Source organism: Cibotium barometz, chromosome 12 (genome assembly GCF_041138505.1).
Source record: "Cibotium barometz isolate CiBa-2024 chromosome 12, ASM4113850v1, whole genome shotgun sequence".
Taxonomy (NCBI): domain Eukaryota; kingdom Viridiplantae; phylum Streptophyta; class Polypodiopsida; order Cyatheales; family Cibotiaceae; genus Cibotium; species Cibotium barometz.
In genome coordinates this window covers 49,929,816-49,951,591 of record NC_141057.1, presented here as the reverse complement: position 1 = coordinate 49,951,591, position 21,776 = coordinate 49,929,816, and the positions used below count along the sequence as shown (strand labels likewise).

Genomic DNA, 21,776 nt, shown 5'->3' with positions numbered 1-21,776 from the left:
CAGGCGAAGCTTGTGAACCAAAGAAGTGTCCACAAAATTAGTGGAACAGCCACTGTCCACCAGCACATTGATGGGATGGTCACCAATGAAGCCCAGAAGACTAAGGACTTGCTTGGAAAGATTCACCGGAACAGGGTTGGTACTTTGGCCATTAAGCATTAGGGTACTGACAATCTCAGAAACGCGAACAGAACAAGCTATCTGTTTGTTCTTGTCTTTCACAGTAGGCGGGTCATGATCAGCATGGTGGCAACTGTCCACCTAAGAATTGCGCCGAGTGTTGGAGGGTTTAGGGCGCTGAGGACATTCATACCACCGGTGATCGCCAGAACAAATTGTACAGAGGCCTGGGCGACTACGTTGGGATGAAGTGGCAATTGATAAAGAGGTTTGCTATCCTGAAGAGGTTTCTCGCTTGAAGTTGCGCCGATCATTGCTGCAACGGTCTTGTCGAGGCCGATCTCGGTTTCTACTCTACCAGAGGATTCGATCTCAGAGGATCCGGCGTTTGACGCGGGAGCTTGCCCGGAAAAGCGCGGCCGAAAGGACTGTTGTCCAGAATATGGTCGCCGAGAGTTGGGTTGTCCAGAATTGGGACGCTGGGGTTGGCTAGTCCCATTGGGTCGATTCCGCTGGTAAGAACGGGCGCCGGAGGAAATGTTCCTGGGAGGACGCTGGTAATCACTAATGCGCTCGACATACGAGATTGCTTCATCCAGGGTAGCAGGATTGTACTTATGGACTTCGTCTTGGATCGTGGGTTCAAGCCCGTCAATGAAGCTGTGAAGCTGGTCAAAGGGGCTGAGTGTGTCTATCTCGAGAGCCAGTTTTTGAAACTCTGAGATGTACGCGGCCACAGAGCTAGTTTGACTCAGGCAGCGGAGAGAAGACTTGGCATGAAAGTTCGCATTTGCAGGCTCAAAAGCCTTGCGAAGAGCACGCCGAAATTTATCCCACGTTGGAGTAGACTTGCCATCTGAAATCCTACGTCGCCACCAAAGGAAGGCGGTATCTTTCAAGAGGGTACTAGCCAATGCCACCTTTTTATTTTCGGGCAATTCGGTATTTGAGAAATAAACCTCCATCTTGTAGAGCCAGTGATCGATTAACCGCTTATCGCGGCGGCCATTGTAGGGCTCAGGTAACTTGATATCCATCTTTCGTGTTTGTGCTGTGGTCATTAATTTATACAAAAGTTTAAGTTCAACATTGTTTACCTCGACGATCGGATCAGAAGGAGTTGAAGGATTGTCTTGCTGGCCCACCGAGGATGATGATGATGATGTTGGAGAACGCGAACGACGCGCTCGCTGTGACTTCCTGGATCCCTCTCGCTGATGTTGGTGCCGTTGCCACAAACTCTCGACTGACATTTCCTATTGCACATCCATTTTAAGTCAGTATTTCAATGCTCTTAAGGAGCCACATTGGAGTTCAGCGAGCGATGAGGGTTGTTCACTATCTTGCGGGTACCTATATGTTTGGACTTCACTTCAGTAGTGGGATCACCCTACGTGGTTACACAAGCTCCAATTGGGCCGGTAACATCAATTCCCGGTGTTCTCATGGTGATTCTTTGTACTCACTTAGATCTGGTCCCTTCTCTTGGTCTAGCAAGAAGCAGGATACTGTTGCAAGTTCTTCCGCTGAGGCCAAGTACGGGGCCCTCTATGACGCCATCACTAAGACTATGTATCTTCGTCAACTTCTTGCGGAGATGCGCGTTACCATTGACTCCGCTTCTATCATCTTTGTCGACAGTCAAAGTGCGATTGCCCTTGATGGCAATCCTATTTTTTCTAACCATACCAAGTATGTGGGTGTCCATTTTCATTTTACCAAGGAATAGATTGAGCTTGGTACCATCAGGCTCCAGTACATTCCTACGTTGACGTTCTCTCTCTTCATCGTAGCTCTCCATAGCACGAAAATGCACTTGAAAGAATGGCTGTAAAACAGAAAAAACAGCAAATAGATCTTGCAAAGAAGCACATGTGCAAAAGAACTGAAGTAGAAAACTTGTTATCTGCTGAAGTAGAGCACGAGGGCTGCCCGTAGGTGCATACAACCAATAGTAATAGCCGAATAATGAAGTGCTAATGATGCTAACCCAAGCCACCTATTTATAGGTTGGACAAGAGCTGGTCGGCCAGTATAAAAATAGTGGGCTAGCCGACTATGCAAAAAATACTAGAATAATGTCTAAAAAATAGACAAAAATAGCAGAAAATATCTAAAATAAGATGAATGCATGGCCTCATAAATCTGGCCAGATACAGCATGAAAGATGCACATATATGCCCAATCTGGAGATGATAATGCCAACACCTCCTCTTCAGCGCCAGATGGGCGGACCGACTCCAGCACGCTGAAGAAAGACCTCCAAAGAGTCTGAAGGAACAACCTCCTCATAAAAGGCACAAAGCTTGCGAAGGTATGGTACATCTGAATACGGAGAAGGTCTTCGGAAGAAGCCACGAGAAGATTGAGAAGATATCGAAGACGAAACAATAGGATCAATCTGAAGAGAGAAGCCCTCAGGAGATGGAACCGTAGATGGTACCTCCTCTGCATCTGCAACAAGTATCGGGACCGAAGTAGACTCCTCTGAAGAAGGAGAAGGAAATGAAACAACCATTAGAACAAACTGATCATCAGTGATAGTAGAAGTTGTCAGGTTCAAAGTAGGGACAGGCTCCAAGATAGTGGAAGATGCCTCCTCTGAAACATAAGAAGGAGAAGCAACTGCCAAAGTAGGAAGCTCGATAATATGTGAGGATATCTCGACAAAATCATCCACCTACCCAGTAGAAGAACCACTATCCTCCTCTGAAAGAGACCAGAGAAAATCTGCAATAATAGCATCAGCACAAAACAACACAAGGGAAGGGAGATACTCATCCAAAGGAATTAGAGGAACTGATAAGGTCTCTATCAGAAACTCCTGTAAATAATCCTCTAGTGCGGATAGGGCACTGACTTCTGAATCAGAAGTCTCCTCTATGACCACCAAGATGGACTCATCCTGCTCCTATGAAGATGAAAGAACAGGGGGATCATAGACAGCAAGAAAAGCCATCTTAGCATGAGACTTCGTACCCTACTCTGTCGTTGGTGAAGTATCTGAACCATCTGTCGTGGGTGAAGTGTCTGAGCCATCGGAGGAGGACTCCTGTTTTGCTTTAGCTTTGGCTTTAGCTTTGCGAGAAGCAGCCTGTCTGGCAAAACATTTGGCCTCAGAATGACCAAGTCGGCCACAAAACTCACAAGATTCCTTCATCCTGGAACCCTTGTTGCTGTCAGAATCGTCGTCGTCAAAAGATGACTTTGTGGTGACTTTCTGCTTAATGTTGTTGGAGTTCCCTTTTCCGCCTTTGCCTTTGTCCTTGCCCTTGTTAGAGGCAACAAAAGCAGACTCTGACTTGCCTTTTCCACGAAGCATGCACTTGTCGTGGAGATAACTCACGACTTCCTTAAAAGGGGAGAGAGCATCACGGAAATAAATGTGATCTTTGAAAGAGTCAAAGGATGATGGCAGCTCACCAAGCAGTTTATGGATCGGGTTGTTGATCGAGCTCCCATACTCCTCAAGCTGCCTCTTGATCCTTGTGAATTCCCCAATCTTATCAATGATATTATCTGAGTCACTGATGGTAATCTTCTCAAGATCCACCTCCAACTTAGCAATCTTCATGGAAGATACTCTCCCGAACCTCCTCTGAATCTCATTCCACATCTGACTGGCATCACTCCGGGAAGATATGAATTGTGCCTGGATAGATGGTGTCATACAATGTATGATGATGAGACGGGCTCGTGCATCCAGAACTCCACGAAACACGGGATCCACCAAGTGAGGAGTGGTGACAGAGGGCCACACACCTGCTCCTTCAAGAAGCAATTGCGTATAAAACGACCAAGTATGGTAGTTGGTAGCAATCAGCTTCATGGAATCACTCACTTAAGGGGGTGAATAGGATGGCACATGGGAAGGGGTTGGGATAAGGGTTTGTGGGAGGGAAGAAACAAGAGAAGTGGTGGTGGTGGGGAATATGGAAAGAAAAGAAGCAAGAATCTGGGAATAAGGTAGAGAAACAGGAAGCTGGTGGGAAGAAGAAGCCTGTGAAGTTGGGGCTTGGGATCGGGGAGAAGAAAAGAGAATCCCCGAGAGAGAAGAATGACTATGACCAAAAGCCATATCTCCGATAACACAGCAGAATCCTCCTCTTCAACAGAGCTGATCAGAAAATCAACAAACTCCTCCTCGAAAGCTGAGTGCAACAAAGAGAAAGGAAGGAGAAGAAGGGATGGGAGGGTGGGAAACCAAAAGGAGAGGTAAGAAATGACTCCCCTGGGTTAAAACCCTGTTGTAGCACCAAAATACGGGACTGAGATCTGAAAACGCAGATCTCACACTGAAAATGCAGCACCTTTGTGGAAAACGCAGCTCCTCAGTGGAAAACGCAAGTCCACAGCAGAAAACGCAGCTCCTTTGTAGATGTAGATGCGGTGGATCTTTGCGTGCAGCAGTAGATGTAGAAAACGCAGGTCCCTTTGCAACACTGGGCTCAGATACCATGAAAGCAGGCTTAGTTCCGTACGTCGTACGACTGAAATCGTATGTACTTGTTGTATGGTACGGTACCGTACGGATTCGTACGATACCGTACGGTTTTTTTTTTATTTTTTATTTTTTATTTTTTTTTGTCGTCGTTGTTGTTGTTGGTTGCTGTTGCGTGGAGCAATTTCAGTCTTCTAGAGAGCCATTCATCGCCATTTGCAGCCTATAGGGAGCTGTTTGTCAGCGTGTGCACTTGCCATTGCCATATTAGGCAAGCGATCATATTGCCTGATGAGGAGGACGAGGCAATCTTCATGGAGCTCTATAGTGAGCTTGTGGCAGCAGATACTCGCAGCACCAGGAGTCAGCATGGACGGGGTCCGAGCAGTTGGAGTTCATAGGCCTCCGCCTTCGGCATCGGCAAAGGGTGGCCTTCGCACATATGTGAGGCGGGGATCCTCGAGCTCCAATCCCCGCCTTCATGATGATATTCCATTGCCCCCTCATGATGATACCCCACTGCCTAGAGAGCCCTTGTTTGATGATGATGGCAACCTACTTAGCGAGAATGATCCCCAGAGTGTCTCGTCCACCTTCGAAGAGTCCTCTTCAGAGAACTCTCTTGATGGACACTCTAGTAGTGATCATGTTGATGATCATGCAGATGTTGGTGATGATGTAGACTTTTGATATGTTATAGCTCTCTAGGCATTGGGCATCTATCTCCTTCTAGCCCATCGATGATGTATTGTAGTATGTAGTATCACGTATGTACGCATGTTGGAACTTGGCGGTCGCCCATGCCATGAGTTTTTGGCCTATCCTTTTGTAGCAATTTTGTACTCTAATGGCATGATGACATTATGTTCATGGTTCTACTATTTTGTAACTTCTTGTCTACAATTTTTAAGTTTAGGAAGTATTTTAAAAAAAAAAACGTACTAATATCGTACCGTACCTCAAAAAATTTTAAGGTACCAATTAGTACCGTATTTTATCGTACCGTACCGTACCGTACCTTTCGTACTAACTAACCATGCATGAAAGAATGGCTGTAAAACAGAAAAAACAGCAAATAGATCTTGCAAAGAAGCACATGTGCAAAAGAACTGAAGTAGAAAACTTGTTATATGCTGAAGTAGAGCACGAGGGCTGCCCGTAGGTGCATACAATCAACAGCAATAGCTGAATAATGAAGTGCTAATGATGCTAACCCAAGCCACCTAAAATATGAGATGAATCAAACGTTTTCTTGGCTGGAGTATTTATACCACCTCAGCCCTCTACTCGGCTGCCTCTTCTGGAGTCAGCCAGCAGAAACTCCTCACGACTTGAATAAAATAGCATTAAATGCTAGTTACTCCAACCGTTTTCACACCTATGCAACGCTGGCCACCAGGCACACCTGCTGAACTGCTGGTGGACAATCCATGTGCTGGCTGTGTGGACAGTCCATATACTGGCTGAGTGGGCTGCCCCACACCTGGCCAACACGCTGTCCAGGGCCTGTGGCTCTGTCGGCTGCCTGTCCAGAGGCCCTAGGGCTGGCCAATAGCCCTTCCAGCCCAAGCCATGGCTGGTGGGCACAACTTGGGCCCTCCTGGTCCCTTGGGGCTGGTTCTATACCGTCCCCATGCCCAATGCAAGAGCTCTAAGCTCTTAGGCAAGTCACATATGATCCACATGACGGCACCGAGGTGTATTTACCTCTGTTTTTTCAACAGACTATGTGGCACATGATGAGCCAACATCGTGGAAAGAGGCAATCAAACAACCAACCTAGAAACAGGCTATGGAACAAGAACTTGAAAGCATTGACCGAAATGGCACGTCGTCCCTTGTGGATCGCCCTCATCATAAGGTCATTGGAACCAAATGGATCTTTCGCACCAAATTTAAAGCCAATGGTACCTTAGACAAGTACAAAGCCCGGCTTGTGGTGCAAGGCTTTCGCCATAAAAAAGACATTGACTTTGACGAGGCCTTCGCACCTTCAGCTCGAATGACGACAATCCGTCTCTTACTCAATCTGGCTACACACCAATCTATCAAATGGATTCCTAAATGGCATTCTCGAGGAGGAAGTCTATGTTGACCAACCTCCGGGCTTCCCGCTCCCCGAGTATGAGGACAAAATCTTCCGTCTACATAAGGCTCACCGCCACACGAAGAGCGAGCCTACCGCCAAGTGGTTGGAAAACTCACATGGCTTACAAACTCTAGACCATTGCACATCCATCTTAAGTTAGTATTTCAATGCTCTGAAGGAGCCACATTGGAGTTCAACGATGAGGGTTGTTCGCTGTCTAGCGGGTACCTATATGTTTGGACTTCACTTCAGTTGTGGGATCACCTTGCGTGGTTACACGAACTTCGATTGGGACGGTGATATCGATTCCCAACGTTCTCATGGTGATTATTTGTACTCACTTGGCTCTCGTCCTTTCTCTTGGTCTAGCAAGAAGCAAGATACCGTTGCAGGTTCTTCAATTGAGGACAAGTACCAAGCCCTCTATGACGCCACCACTGATACCATCTTCGACAACACTCAGAAAGCGATTGTCCTCATCAGCAATCCTATTTTTTTCTAACCGTACCAAACATGTTGGTGTCCATTTTCATTTTTCCAGGAAACAAGTTAAGCTTGGTACCATCAAGCTCTAGTACATTCCTACAGCAGACAACCATGTCGACATCCTTACAAAGTCCATAAACCGGCCCATTCTCAAGCGTCTTCATGAGCGGATCAGCATCGGTCCTCCACCATCACTCTCAGCATCTTGAGAGGGAGACCATCCTCTCCATTCAAATTATTTATCATTGTTCTATTAGGCGCATGAGTCACTGAAAACCCCATGAGGACATTGCTCATGTGAAAACCCACTGCATAGCATTCACTATCTTGCATACCCCTTGCATAGCATTCTATTTTTTGTGTTTGGGACGCATATATGAATGAAAACCCAAAAAAATGAGCATTCATGCATGTGAAAATCTCTTGCATTGTGGCATTGATCCAGTGCAGCCCAAACTTAAAAGACTCTACAAAAGACAAAGAGCACATGATCTACACATGTAACAACCAACCTTACCCAAAGCCAAATTCTTCTTCACGTTCCTCTTCACCCACTTACGATCCTCTTCATCTTCTCTCATGGTCCCCTTTTGGCCCGAGAGGGGATGTGTGAAAATATGCCCAAAAATGGTATTTTTCCCGGCCCAAAAAGGGGTTTTATTTTGGTATTTCTTGTCTTGCTGCTGGCCGAGAGCCTTCCCTGGGGGGCCGACCAACATATATATGCAATTGCTTCATAATTCACCCATAGACACTACTCCTCAACACATGATCTGCAAGACTACAACGCTTTATGCTCATTGATTCCCGCCTTCGTGACAATTCTAGTGATCTACCCATTGTCCTCTCTCACGGCTCATGTAAAAGACTGAAAATTCTGCCCATTCTAGCCCTAGCTCAGTATGCTCTCATGAAGCAGTTGCCGATGAACAACAATTCATGCTACAAGAATGTCACATCTGCATCAAACCTACTACAGAACAAAATATGTGTACATTCAGGAAGAAAAATTGCATATTAAGGGGGAAAAAAACTGAAGGGGTGGAATTTGAAGGCATACATTGCTTCCCTTCCAGACTTGATAAACGCGTTTTTCCACCATGACTACCCTCCGCTTGACTGACAAATCTTGGCATAAATAAAGGAGGAAGCGCTCTTAATGGAAATAACTGCGTGTCACTCTGAGAGTACGCTGCGATTCAGCCATGGAATCCTTCGTCATCTCCATGCTGTTCTCTAGGTCTGCAAAGTCGAGCGAAACCTGTGTAAATGATCTTGAAAAGCTGCAGCAGTCCATCTGCGGCAGGCTATGGCGATGGCAGGGGGATTTCAAAGTGACGCAGAAGCTTTTGTCTGTGTGTTGATGGCGTAATGATGCTGTGTGAAAAACCATGGGCTATGATCTCGAGCAAGCGGCAGAACCTTGGAACATGAGAGAAATAGGTCTGCCATACAGCACTCTCTCTCTCTCTCTGTGTGTGTGCGCGCGGGTTAGGGCGAGGCGAGAAGTGGTAGTTGTGCGTAGAAGAAAACTGGGGAATGACAAGGAAAAGAAGAAAGCGTGGAGAGATACCCCGCCTTTCTTTGGTGTCGGAGGAGTTTAGAACGCAGCGCGCGTGCATATTCTTCAGATTTCACATTGCACCAGTAGACGCCTACGTTGGCGCCCTACACCACTCCACGTCATGCCTGACTTCCCGGCCTTCCCTCCACGCCCATCTGCTGACTTAAGAGCATCTTCGGTGTGTACTCATAACAATCTGCTATTGAAATCATGACATTTTCACGCACTTTATACACAAGCCGGGTGTAAATATCCATTTCTGGTTAATTTCAAGTCTTCCTCCAAAAAAAATGACATTCTCATGCACTGTGTTCGAGCTATTTCCCACTACTGAGATAGTAGCAATGGTGTGTGTGTATTGTCCTTGGGCTTCCCTCTCTGATGGTGTGTGTGTTGTCCTTGGCCTTCCCTCAACGCCTCGTGCTTAAGAGCATCATCGATGTAGACTCGTGACAAGATGACATCATCACATTTTCATGCACTTTGTTAGAGCTCCAAGTAGTGCTAATTGCTTGTGCAAGAGAATAGCTCAGGTGCAGAAGGTGTCCATTGAAAACAAATCGAGTCCATTGGATAACCACATCTACAAGAGAGGGCAAAGTTTCAGGCCCGTAATAATAGCTTAATACCCTCATTTTCACAAGGTCTAAGCTATTTTCACAAGGCCAAGGTCTAAGGTCCTCAACCTTCCCACAACGCCTCGTGCTCAAGAGCATCATCGCTGTAGACTCGTGACATTTTTACACAGCTCCATCCCACTAGTGATAGTAGTGATAATTGCTTGTGCAAGAGAATAGCTCATGTGTAGAATGTGTCCATTGAAAACAAATCGATTCCATTGGATAACCACATCTGTAAGAGAGGGCAAAGTTTCAGCCTCGTAATAATAGCTATTTTTTTGCACGATCTAAACTATTTTCTCATTTTCACAAGGTCTAAGCTATTTCTCATTTTCACGAGGTCTAAGCTATTTTTTGTTGGGAGTTTGATTTCTCTACAAGGAATTTTGGATTTTCTTTTCTCAGTGTGTTTGTTATCCTTGCTAATACCCTAGACCCTGGCTAGATGTAGAATTTTATTGAGTGTCAAGTCGTGCATGAATGACAACCTTGAAAAGCTCCATGACACCTCTAAAGTCCAATTAAAACTTTCTTCGCATTTTTTCATTATACAAACGTGGGATCTCACACCGTATCTAGGTGGCTTATAGTAACGTTCCCACCCATGGGATCTCGCACCATATCTAGGTGGCTTATAGTAACCTTCCCACCCATGGGATGCATGTAAACCTAGACTGGCAAGAAGATAACAAGAATCTTGGCCACATTTTCATGCACCATGTTATCAAGTGTAGTGCGTTACCAACAATAGTTTAACGGTGAATCGTTATGGGACCCCAACCAGCATGAAGCCATGTTTTGTAAGAGACCCCCCCCCCAAAGACCCACCATTTCTTATGAGTGTGAATGAATATATGTGATGAAAATGCACCGCTATTTCCATGGTTTAGGATAAAAGTGGGTTCGATTCATCCTAGAACCAATTTTATTTTGCGAAAATTAGCTTCAAGATGAAGAGGGGGAAAAAGATGGGTGGGTTCTATGGTTTAGGAAAAGGGTGGTTTGCTACGCCCTAGAGCTAATTCAATTTTGGGAAAAAGGCTCCAAGTTGAAGGGAGAAAAAAAGATTCCTCCTCAGGATTTTAAAGACGTTGTTACAATTGGATAAATATGTGAAACAAATTCTTGTTCAAATTTACAATTTGCTCTTTAATCCATGGTGAGAAGAATTTATGTAGGGTTCACTTAAAAATGTGTTTCAAACCCTATAGACTATTTCAAATATGCACATGATTAGATCATTGACTTTTAATGTGCACCAAAATAAATTGAATTATTAATAAAAACCTAAGTTTGATGGAATAACTTACTTGTTTAAGAAACTACGTCATATGACTCTCCAATCTAAAAAGGGACAAAATCACTAATTCTACAAAGGTAGACCTTATAAGAAGGACTCCAAGTGAAACCTCTCACACTCATAAATTTAGCATAATGAGGCAAGTGACCATTATGATGTATACATAAAATGGGTGTTTGTAAAGATATATGCTACATTAATATATATGCACCAATTCATCTCCATACCAATAATCTATAATGGAGAGAAGCTACACAATTAGTTAGTTGTTTCCCCAACTCTTGCTATTTTAGATGAGATAAAGTGCAATTTTCCATGTGTTTGATAGGGAATGGTGGCATGTTAGTAGGGGCGTGGGTGTTGTGATGTCAAGTGTGAGTTGGCAATAAGAGTATATTCCTTGAGGAGGAACTTACTTTTTTGAGGTAGGAAAAAGGTTACGAATGAAGGAACCTTCGAGGTTTAAAAGGGGTGGTAGAGTAAACCCTACATTAAATATAAATAGAATGGGTAGATAAAGGTTTTTTTCGAAGGTGGTGGTAGAGGATCTATTATTTCTTTCTAGGAACGAGGGTTAGAATTCAGGCGGCGCTAAGTTTGTAGGAAATAGAAACATGGAAGAGTGGTATAAAGAAAAATGATAAATAACGTTGTTATGAATATCATAATGATGTAGATGTAAATAATAAATTGATAATGAGAAAATAAACAATAACAAATCAATATTTTGAATTCAAGTAACAAATATATTGTTTAAATGAAGTCAAATGCCATGTTATATATCAAAATATTTAAATTCAAGTAACAACTATATAGGTTTAAATGAAGTCAAATGTCATCTTATATTTATACACGTCATGATCTATACAAATAATACAATGTAAATATAGATGCATTTAAAATTTTAGTAAGGACTCAGTAAGGATATGTACATTACGAGAATTCAAAATAAACGATAATTATGTATACACACATAATCTATGTTTATGTATCCTTGAAATATATAACTTTTATTGATTGATGCATACATTATAAAATGATAATTATTACAACATACTAGCCATTTTTTAAAAGCTTGCACCTCAAAAAAATTCGTGTCATTTTTTTAGCCTAAGATAGTCTCGACAGGTCAGCTTGATTTTATCAGGAGGAGAGGAGTCGGGACCTTTAGGCTGCCGCAACTGCTCTGGCTTGGGTGCAGGCTTAGCAAGGCTGATGTCCATCTCCTATTGTAAGGGGGGCCATAGTGATGACTGCCTAGGTTCCATCTCCTATTGCAAGGGGTGCCACAATGATGACTACCTAGGTTTCATCTCCGATTGCAAGGGTGCAAGCTTACCAAGGTTGACGTTCCCACTACATTGTCCATCTCCTATTACAAGGGGGGCACAATAATGGCTGCCTAGGTTCCATCTCCAAACTTTGCCGTATATCCATCCTCTAAAGGCAATTCTCCAAACCACACATGCCTCCCAACTAAAAAAACTATGGAGATTGTCAAAATACAACCGTATCTAGTTAGGGTCCATGTGAAGCTCACTTGGATTCAAATTGTGGTGGAAAGGATGTTGAGTTATAGCTTCAATCTTAGAGACTACAAAAAAGACCATAAAAGCTCTTGGCTAGACGTACAGAAGTTGATTTTGATTTGAACAAGAGGAGTGATGAAGTATGATAAGAGTAAGTGTTTCTTCCAACATCTTCAACTAGAAGCTATACCAATACTAAAAGTTCCATCTCCTTTGGGGGATCAAGTAGTCTTGCTACATCTAGAGACATGGCCATACGGCATCACAACATGCAATTCATTTCTAGTTGTTACTATCAACATGGCTAGGTCAGAGCCATCTTCTTGCATGGGTTCCATGGCCCAATCTATTATTGGTTTAATGCAAAGAGAAACTGCCATGTTTGTACCATTATTATCTTCCAGCTCAATCCGACGGATGGGCACAAAGCCGGGTTTCACCGAGCGGGTTTTGGAGTGAGGTTTTTTACAACCATTCTCTCTCTATACCCATGTCTTCTCTTTCTTCTCCTCTCCTCCCTACTCTTAGCCCAGCCCCAGTAGAGATAGAATGTAAAATGAAGAAGAAGAATTTCAAAATAAAGAATAGAATGTAAAAAATAAAACAAATAATATTAATACACTTAATTTAAAAAAAACCTCTCAAACATTTATACCATTGACAATGATCTAATATATTAAAATTTCGTATGTATCATTAGAAAATAGAAATGTTGTTGAATATTTAAAAATTAATAAAGAATATTCAACATTAACTCAAAGATTTTTGTATTTAATGAAGAATTTTGAACATTTAATGACATATAGAATGACAAGATAGAGGGAGAGAGAATGACAAGATAGAGGGAGAGAGACAACAAGATAGAAGGAAAGAGGGAGGGAGGGACGTAGGGGATGAGAAAGGTGAAGATAGGGAGGGAAGGTGTAAGGGGAAGATGTCCCCCTCCCCCCCTTCTTCCCACTTAATGTTTAAATTTGGAAGCACGTTTGATAAGGTAAACAAACAATTATTTAGAGGACCCTGTTTTATAGCATTCTCTATACTTTCAAGCTCTCATTCTCTACCGAAAGGTAATTTTTTGAAGTTGAAAGTGTTCTTACAGCAATTCAAAGATAATCATTGGAAGAACACACTCAAAAGTACCATGATATTTATGCATTCATTGTGATGTTCAATTTAAGTCATCTACAAAAAAAAAAAGGAAATAAGCATGGCATCTCAAGGCATCCTCTAAGTGGATCCAACTAGCCTTGGGAAAAAGATAGGTTCATTTAACCTAGAACTTATTCAATTTCTAATAAATCCTTGGCAAATTGGTGAGGGAGAGAAAAAATCCTCCTTTAAAAATCATATTTGGTCATAATTAAAGTGGAATTCCTTATTCAAAATCACAATTTCCTTTTCAATCCATGATGAAAAGGATTTATATTTGAATTCCACCAAACCTATCTTATGGCATTCCAAACCTATATTTTTTCAAAAAAAAATAGCAATTAGATTTGCTAAAATACGATTGATATTTTAAAAATATAAATTTTTAGGATTTTTAAAAATAATTTCTAGAATATTCCTAATTTTTCCAAAGAATCCCATCATTCACGAAATTTCCAATTCCGCCCGACAATTCTCAAATCCAATGAAAATTTAAAATTTTTATCGATTTTCTAATTTTCTAGGCTAAAAATATATTTTTAAAAGAATTTGAATGGTTACAGGCGCCCGAATGGACACACCACATGCCAAACACCAACCCCACATTTTCCAAAAATTTAAAATAACCTTTGTCTAATTTTTCAATAATTTTTATGAATTTTAAAAAAAAATTAATTTACCTCGAACGCATTAGAATACGAACGGTCAAAAAAATTTGGAATCCCAATGGTTTTCTCGGAATACGGAAAGCCAACAGTTTTGGGAAAATGAAAAGACAAAAAAAATCGAAATGTGAAAGGTCAAAAGTTTCCAGAATCCGAAAGGTCAAAAGATTTTCCGGAATTCGGAAAGCCAAAAGGTTTCGGGAAAGCCAAAGGTTTAACCATAAAAATGCTCAAAAAAATTCTAAAAATTAGAAAAAAATTCTTAAAAATTATAGAAAATCAGGGAATTCATTCGACCAAAAATATCCACAGTAAAATATGTGGTATTTTGGTAAAAAATTTCATTAATACTTATTTTAAACGATAAAAATAGAAAAAAATACTTATTTTAAACGATAAAAATAGAAAAAAATAGCATTAAACTCACGAAACGTTTCCGCAACGTCGATTCGTCCATTGAATAGAAAAAACACGCATTCCAACCACCATATCAAGGATCCACATGCAAAGCATCCACATAAATCAAGAAAATAATATTTTTATTTAGTAAATATTAAAATTTACTTTAAAAAATACCCGAAAAATACAATAAGAAAGAAAAAATAACAACAATTAACTAGAGATTACTCTAATACCACTATTAAAACCCTAGGATCTCTCTAAATAATTGTTATGCATAAATATGCATAAATCACGCATAAACTCATCCACCGGACCACCTCCGAGCCCAAGGGATGCACACATGAATTATAATAATGAAGTGCATCATACCTTTACCTTGATGTCCCATACCATCAAGAGGTATAACTCCAATCCAGCAGCATGTAGCTATAGTGTGAAATGGTAGGTGAGTAGATATAATCCTTTATATAAGAGAACATCATATCATAACCTAGCCTCAAGATAACATAGCCTTAGCCTCCCTTGAGTGTGCCCCATGCCCCTATTATATAGGAGGGCTCTCAAGTGACTCTTGACTCTCCATTTCCCATGTGTGATCCTTGGATGCCTGACCCTAACCTTAACCCATAAGGTTAGTCCTAACCCATGCTTCACTAGAGCTTGTTCCCATGCTCCCATGCTCACAAGCCTAATGTGGGTTAGCCTCCTAGTATATGCACACATAATGTACATATAACAGAAACTATGGGAAAAATTTAATGACGCTCAAGTGAAATGATGTTCTATGATGGGGCTAAAGCAAAATGGCTTGCACAATTTGATGCTTGTATCAAATCCTGAGACCTTTGATCGATGTTGCAAAGAGACTATTTGGTTGGATGACAACATGGTAGATGATGACCTAGAAGTGGGGAGACCCTCAACCAAACAAATTGATTTTGAAGCTTACCACTCAACAATTTCACACCACTTTAATGGAGAGAGAAATTTGGGATCAACAAAATGTGAAACCCCTCTTCCACATGGGGCATAAAGCTGTTTCTTTTATATTGCAATCTTTGTTAACACGGCCATGAAACCACACTTTTTCTTAAGGTTTGTGCAACCAAACCAAATTAATCACAAACACAACTTGTATAACCACCTTGGTGAAACAGTGCCACACATTTAAAACTCAGCAAAATATGGCACAAATGAATCAATGCGAGACACAAAACCGTCCAACCTTACAAATCCAAGAACTCACATTAGAAAATTTGGTGTGTCCTTAGCCCAAAATGAGATAAAATAAGGGGTAGAAATTGTAAAGGATGTGACAAGATCACCACTCTAGCGTTTTTACTGTCATGGACCTAGTACATTGCCCTATCTAGAACACCTCGTCTCCAACTGTTGACACTTTGAAACCCCTATGTGAGTAATGTGCATTAAATCACTTGTCCAAAGACCGTTCAAAACTTCAAACAACAAAACTAGACACAATAGAATCAACACCATTAAAAATTGCATTACACCACTTGTTCAAAGATTGTCTGAAACTTAAAATGACAAAACCAGACATAACTTAAGCAACACCACTAAACATTGTTATTATGCATAATGGACTGTTAGATATCTGTAATGCCGCAAAACGGGCGTTACCACAAGAGGGGACGGCCTCTGGCTCACCACCCAGCCATAGAGGAAGAATGAGGATTGCCCCTCATCCCCCAGGCTATATAGTGTGTGGCCTGCCGTCCACACTAGCCTAGCCGCCCATGACTCCGCATGGGCGTCCTCTCCCACTGAACCCCGGACATGGCCATCCGGTCTGCCGCCGTCGGTCACCATAGGCATTACAGCCTACGTGACATTACCCCCCCTTAAGAAGAGTTTTCGTCCTCGAAAACAAACTGGGAAAACCTTTTGGAAATTGCACTACGGCGTTCCCAGGTTGCCACTTCCTCATCCCTATCTGTCCATTTAACAAGTACCTCCTGGTAAACTTTATGTCGGGTTTGTCTGTCACGATACTCTAGAATCTTTTCAGGTTTATGTGGTATCTTTGGTGGCTCTATCAAGTCCACCAAAATCCTGGAGAAACTGCGTTCTCTAACCCGTGAACTGATTTCTTCAGTTTACTGACATGGAAGACAGAATGGACTTGAGAACTCTCCGGTAACTCAAGTTTATATGCTACGTCCCCAATCTTCTTAAGGATTTTGAAAGGACCGCAATATCTAGGAGAAAGTTTATCACACTTTCGTCACCTTCTGCAAAGGTCACCTTTCTACGTCCTTTATCCGCATAAGTTTAGCGCGATCCTGAGCACTACGAATGCTCTCACGTGCGGCTCTTAGCATATCATTCATATCTTCAAGGAAATCCTTGACAGATTGAATCTTCTCCTTTTCTAGGCCTACAGCCATCGGAGATCTTGACTGGAATCCATACATTAACATGAATGGTGTAAATCCAGTTTCGCTGAGTGTTTGGAGCTGTTATAGGCAAACTCCAATAAGGGCAAGTACTCTTCCCAATTAGATTGCTTCTTACTAACATAAGAACGCAACATATCCTCTAGAATTTGGTTAACTCTTTCAGTTTGACCATCAGACTCCGGATGATCTGTCGTATTCATACTCAGAGTAGTATCCAGCTTTTTGAAGACTTCCCTCCAAAAATGAGTGTTGAACTTTCTATCTCTATCTGACACTATATCTGCGGGCAGGCCATATAGCTTATAGAGATGTTCAATAAAGAGTTTTGCCAAATTTGGCGTTTTTACAGTTTTCTCGTGGTAATAAACTTTGCCATTTTAGTTAACCTGTCCACTACCACCCACACCGAGTCATTCCCTCGACTCGTGTTGGGTAAACCGGTAATGAAATCCATGGAAATGCTTTCCCATTTCCCTTGAGGAATCTCCAGCCGATGGAGTAGTCCTCCAACCTTAAGACGTTCATGTTTATTGACCTGGCACTTACTGCATTTCAGCACATAAGTCTGGACGTTCTTAAACAAACTAGGCCAATAAAACTATCTTTTTACTAGTGTATAGGTCTTCTGAATCCCAGGATGACCCGCACTTGGACTATCATGACTTTCTTTAAGAATTTGGGCCCGAAAGTCACCAATAGTTGGTACACATCCTCTACCCTTGTAAAGTAAGTACCCGTCGTCAATGGAGTAATTAGCATATTTCTCCCACGTGTCCGGTCGAGCTCGACCGTCGCTACGGGCAATCCGACGTGCCATTAACTGGGGAAGTCATTGGTAAGTAAATGTCTAGTAGTACTCACGCAAGCCGTGATTTGGTGTTTCAACCAAAACCCCAAGTCAAATTTCATGCCTTGATTTTGCATCATGTCATTAGCACAGAAGCTAATGTACTGGAGAGCACTCTAGTAGCGCAAGTTCTTAGACTATGCTACTAGATATTTGTAGACTACGCTACCATGTTGCATCACCAACTTGTTAAAACTTCTCCTTGGAAAGCTCTACGGCCATAGGAGAAATAAACTAGAGCCAATCTAATCATGCATCACAAGGATTAGTTCCAAAGCTGAGAGATACTTTCTCTCTTAGAGTAACATCTTTGCACAAGCATATGCTCTAGAATCTTGTTGAGTCTCTAACTACCATCAATCTATGGATGGTTAAACTCCACTCTAAATCAGAGTAAATGTAACTTTTTGAAGATTTCCCTTCAAATATAACAATCAAACTTTCTATCTCTTATGCCATACTATATATGCGAGCAGATCATATAGTATGTGGAGATGTTTGATAAAGATTCTTGCACCACTACGGGTGTCTGGAGTTACATCCAATCACTTACAACTCTTTGTTGCTATTACCAGACACATCCCTTCAAGCATTGTCTGGACTCACACAACTATTCCAGTTTATGTGATATTTGAGGATATCCCTCAAGAAAGGTTTTTGTCCTCAAAAACTCTACTTTCAAGCGACTACGCGCTAGTGTCATAGGTCCAAGAACAAATCTAGACCGTGTTTAATATCATATGTTATATTCTTGAGTCCTTCCAAGAAACTTTTAAACATCTTACAACGAAGATGTGGTATAGTGTCTATGCACATATGGTGGTACTATTGATAAACTGCTTTGCAAGAGATCAGTGGTTTTACACTTGTAACAAAGTGCTTCATTGTTGCATATTATTACCCTTCATAAGCGGTTACACACTTATGAATCATTTGGGTAGGTTGTACCATCTATCAAGAAAAATTCCAAATTACAAATAACCACATTATCAATCCTCAGATAATGACTGAGCTTTCTACGAAGCCATAGATTGCTAGACCAATGCCTCATTAACATCATAAATTCAATATAAATGCAAACATCACAGTACTTCGTGATGATGAACTTAGGAATATCATCCTATCCCTGTTTGGTGTTGGTATGAAGTATAACTATAAGAACATTATTTGTTGCCTCCTCATTATAGCGGCAAAGCTACCTACCCATCACAGGTGGCAATCTCTACCAAGCTATAACCAATGACAAGCAAATAAACGAGTACTCTTGTAAGAACTTCATAACCATATCTCGCACCAAACTCATAATCACTACGGATTAAATGCCAAGGCTTGCAAAATTGAATGTTATCTGATAGGTAGAGGGGATCATCAAACTACGGATGACCTCGACAACTCACTAGGACTAGTGATGTGTAACTTTTAAGTTACTCCATTCTCCTTGCTTATTCCATACCATCGAACAAATCGGTCCCTCGATTTGAGCAACGTCAACATATTTATGAGTACCTCGATACTCATGGATTGTGGTTCGGTAATTTAAAATGTTGATTTAGAGTATCTTTCACTCGAGGATCTTAATTTTATTAGCAGCTATGTATTAGTAGTGAGTAACTATGTACCCACTATCATCACACTAGTAGCTCCATACTAGTCTGTGAGTAACTCCGTACCCAATGGCGTACCTCCCCCGGGTGGGAGTACCATATACAACCATCTATAACAAGATGCTTAAGTCACTTGCCTGCTAAGAAGTGACTACACAAATTGACATTTTAGTCTGTGAGTAACTCCGTACCCAATGGCGTACCTCCCTCGAGTGGGAGTACCATATACAGCCATCTATAACAAGATGCTTAAGTCACTTGCTGCTAAGAAGTGACCACACAAATTGACCCCTCCATTGCACATTGCAGTACAATTTCTGGTATTACAACATGAATTTTTGGACATCCTTATCATAGAGGTCAACTTAAAAACTAGTGCATAGGTCTTGTGGAGTCTCGGCTGACCTAACCACACCACTGGTGACTTCCTACAAAAAATGTGGCGCCGAAGTCACCACCTATGTACTTTAACTCCGAAAAGTACATGGTCTTCATCTACATCTATGGAAAGTTGTAAAACATTCCCGCGATGGATTTTTATCACCCTAAAATTATTGTGCACTATTTTAGTGTGAAGAGCTTTGTTCCTGGGTACCATGGTTCACCCCAAGCTCATATGTTGCTAAATTCTCCGATTTAACAAAAGATATGTCTGCCTCCGAACACTCCAGTTCAGCCCCAGACTTTGAGTTTACTTCTTAACACTCCGGTTAAGTCAAAACTCACCAAATACAGTAGGATTTACCGCTAAGCTCTCCGGCTTAGCCTCCTATCCTAACTCAGCCCGATTTTATGTACACTACATATGTCGGATCCGATACTAACAACAACTAGGCTCATCTGGAGTGCGATACTACTCACTATTGCCATGTAAAACCTTATTAAATCCTAGAAATGCTCCACTCATTCCCTAGGGGTCATACGACTTATAGGTTTACACGCACATGAACTTTGTAAGCAAAATAGCCTGTCATGCAATATTACAATTGCTTATGTAGGAAAGTAATATATTTCCCAAATTCACATGGTAGCAACTAAAATGTGCTCACAATCGCATACTTATGTTGAACATAGGCAAGACTACACTTGCAAAATGCTATAGGGTGTCCCCCATGCATGAAATTGTCCAACCAAACTAGTCTTACTGCTAACCTCTAGATTTAGATCACTCTAGAACTGAATCACTCTGTTAGCACTAGCACACCATCATGGTCTTCCTACCTAGAGCTTCTCCGAACTCTGTAACTGGGTTTTATCCCAACTTATGGCTATATTTGGTAATTTTCAAAGTTCAAATTTTATCTTGCACACTTTATCACTACAGACAAGTGTACATACAGACCTGCCAAAGAGTCAAGTTACATGCACAAGCCTTGGCGTCCCATTCCACCAAGACTACAATCGATTCCGTGAGAATTTGATGTCCCATACCATTAAATTACCACCAAACCAATTGATGTGACATATAAAAAGGCTGTTTCCCCCCTCGAAAGATCACCACAAACTCTCGAGCAGTGGGATGTCGACGCATGGCAATAAAAAGAAGAGAAAACCATGCTAGTAAGTTTAAGAATAGTTCTCTTCGATCAACTTCTATAAGGGCATTGAGCATTACATCTCAAGACTATACCCCTTCAGATTTACCTTTGATTTCTACAAATCAATCCTAAATCTGCTAGGCATATGCTAATCCCTCAGATTAGTACTCCTAGATAAACCATTCAATTGAGTACTGCTAGCAGCACTGCTAGCCCCTTTATCCCAAGTAATACACACCTTAGGGATTACTTTTACCAGGCAATCACGTGACTAAATCAAACTAGTCACTAATCTCTAGGCCCAAGTAGTGACACTATTTTGTTACCACCAACAAGGGCTAGCTTGCCTGTACGGGCCAAGGTTCTCTTATTGTTACAAACAGTAAGCAACTTGTTTGGACACAAGGCATAACCATATCAAGACTACGCTTGTACATGGTTCTCATTTGCCAAAGTTTATCACAATCTTCTAGCAACTGTTAAAAGATTGTGAAGGGTGATGAGCACTACGGCTCAATTAGGCTTACCTTGATTTCTCGGGATAAGCACTTCGTCTAATTTGGGCACAATTGACGCCATTGCCGGTCCTCTTAGCCCAAGTAAAACACACCGCAGTTTTAGATTTACACTATAGCCAAACTATGTGACTTTGATGGTCAATACTAAGTCTATGCTCAGCTTAAATTTAGTCTTGAACCAAATGTGTGATCACCACATGTGCTACTTTCGAGGCATTACGACAATAGACGTGTTCACTAGGCATAACGGCCATAGAACGGCTCTCTCTCAAAGGACTCGGCACTATGACCGTGGGCTACTTTCGAGGCGTTACGGCCATAGACGTGTTCACTAGGCACAACGGCCATAGAACGGCTCTCTCTCAAAGGACTCGGCACTACGGCCATGGGATTTGTCTCTCTCTTAGCACGCGGCGCTACGGTCGTGTGCGTGGGTCTCTTTCATGGAAAACGGGCACATTTCCACATGGCGCGACGGTTG

At 41.7% G+C, this 21,776-nt stretch overlaps 1 protein-coding gene across 2 annotated transcripts in view; it reads right to left on the bottom strand.

Annotated features, from left to right (window-relative positions):
• LOC147633542 (protein S-acyltransferase 8-like) overlaps positions 1-8,752 on the bottom strand; it is a 120,318-nt gene extending 111,566 nt beyond the window's left edge. Inside the window, exon 1 of one of the 2 annotated variants that reach the window (XM_086806646.1) lies at positions 8,197-8,752. In XM_086806646.1, coding sequence (XP_086662772.1) covers positions 8,197-8,238 — 42 coding nt within the window. In that variant the 5' untranslated portion in view covers positions 8,239-8,752. The remainder of the gene's footprint in view (positions 1-8,196) is intronic. The other variant, XM_086806645.1, reaches the window with a different exon arrangement.
• Between the last annotated feature and the right edge of the window lie 13,024 nt (positions 8,753-21,776).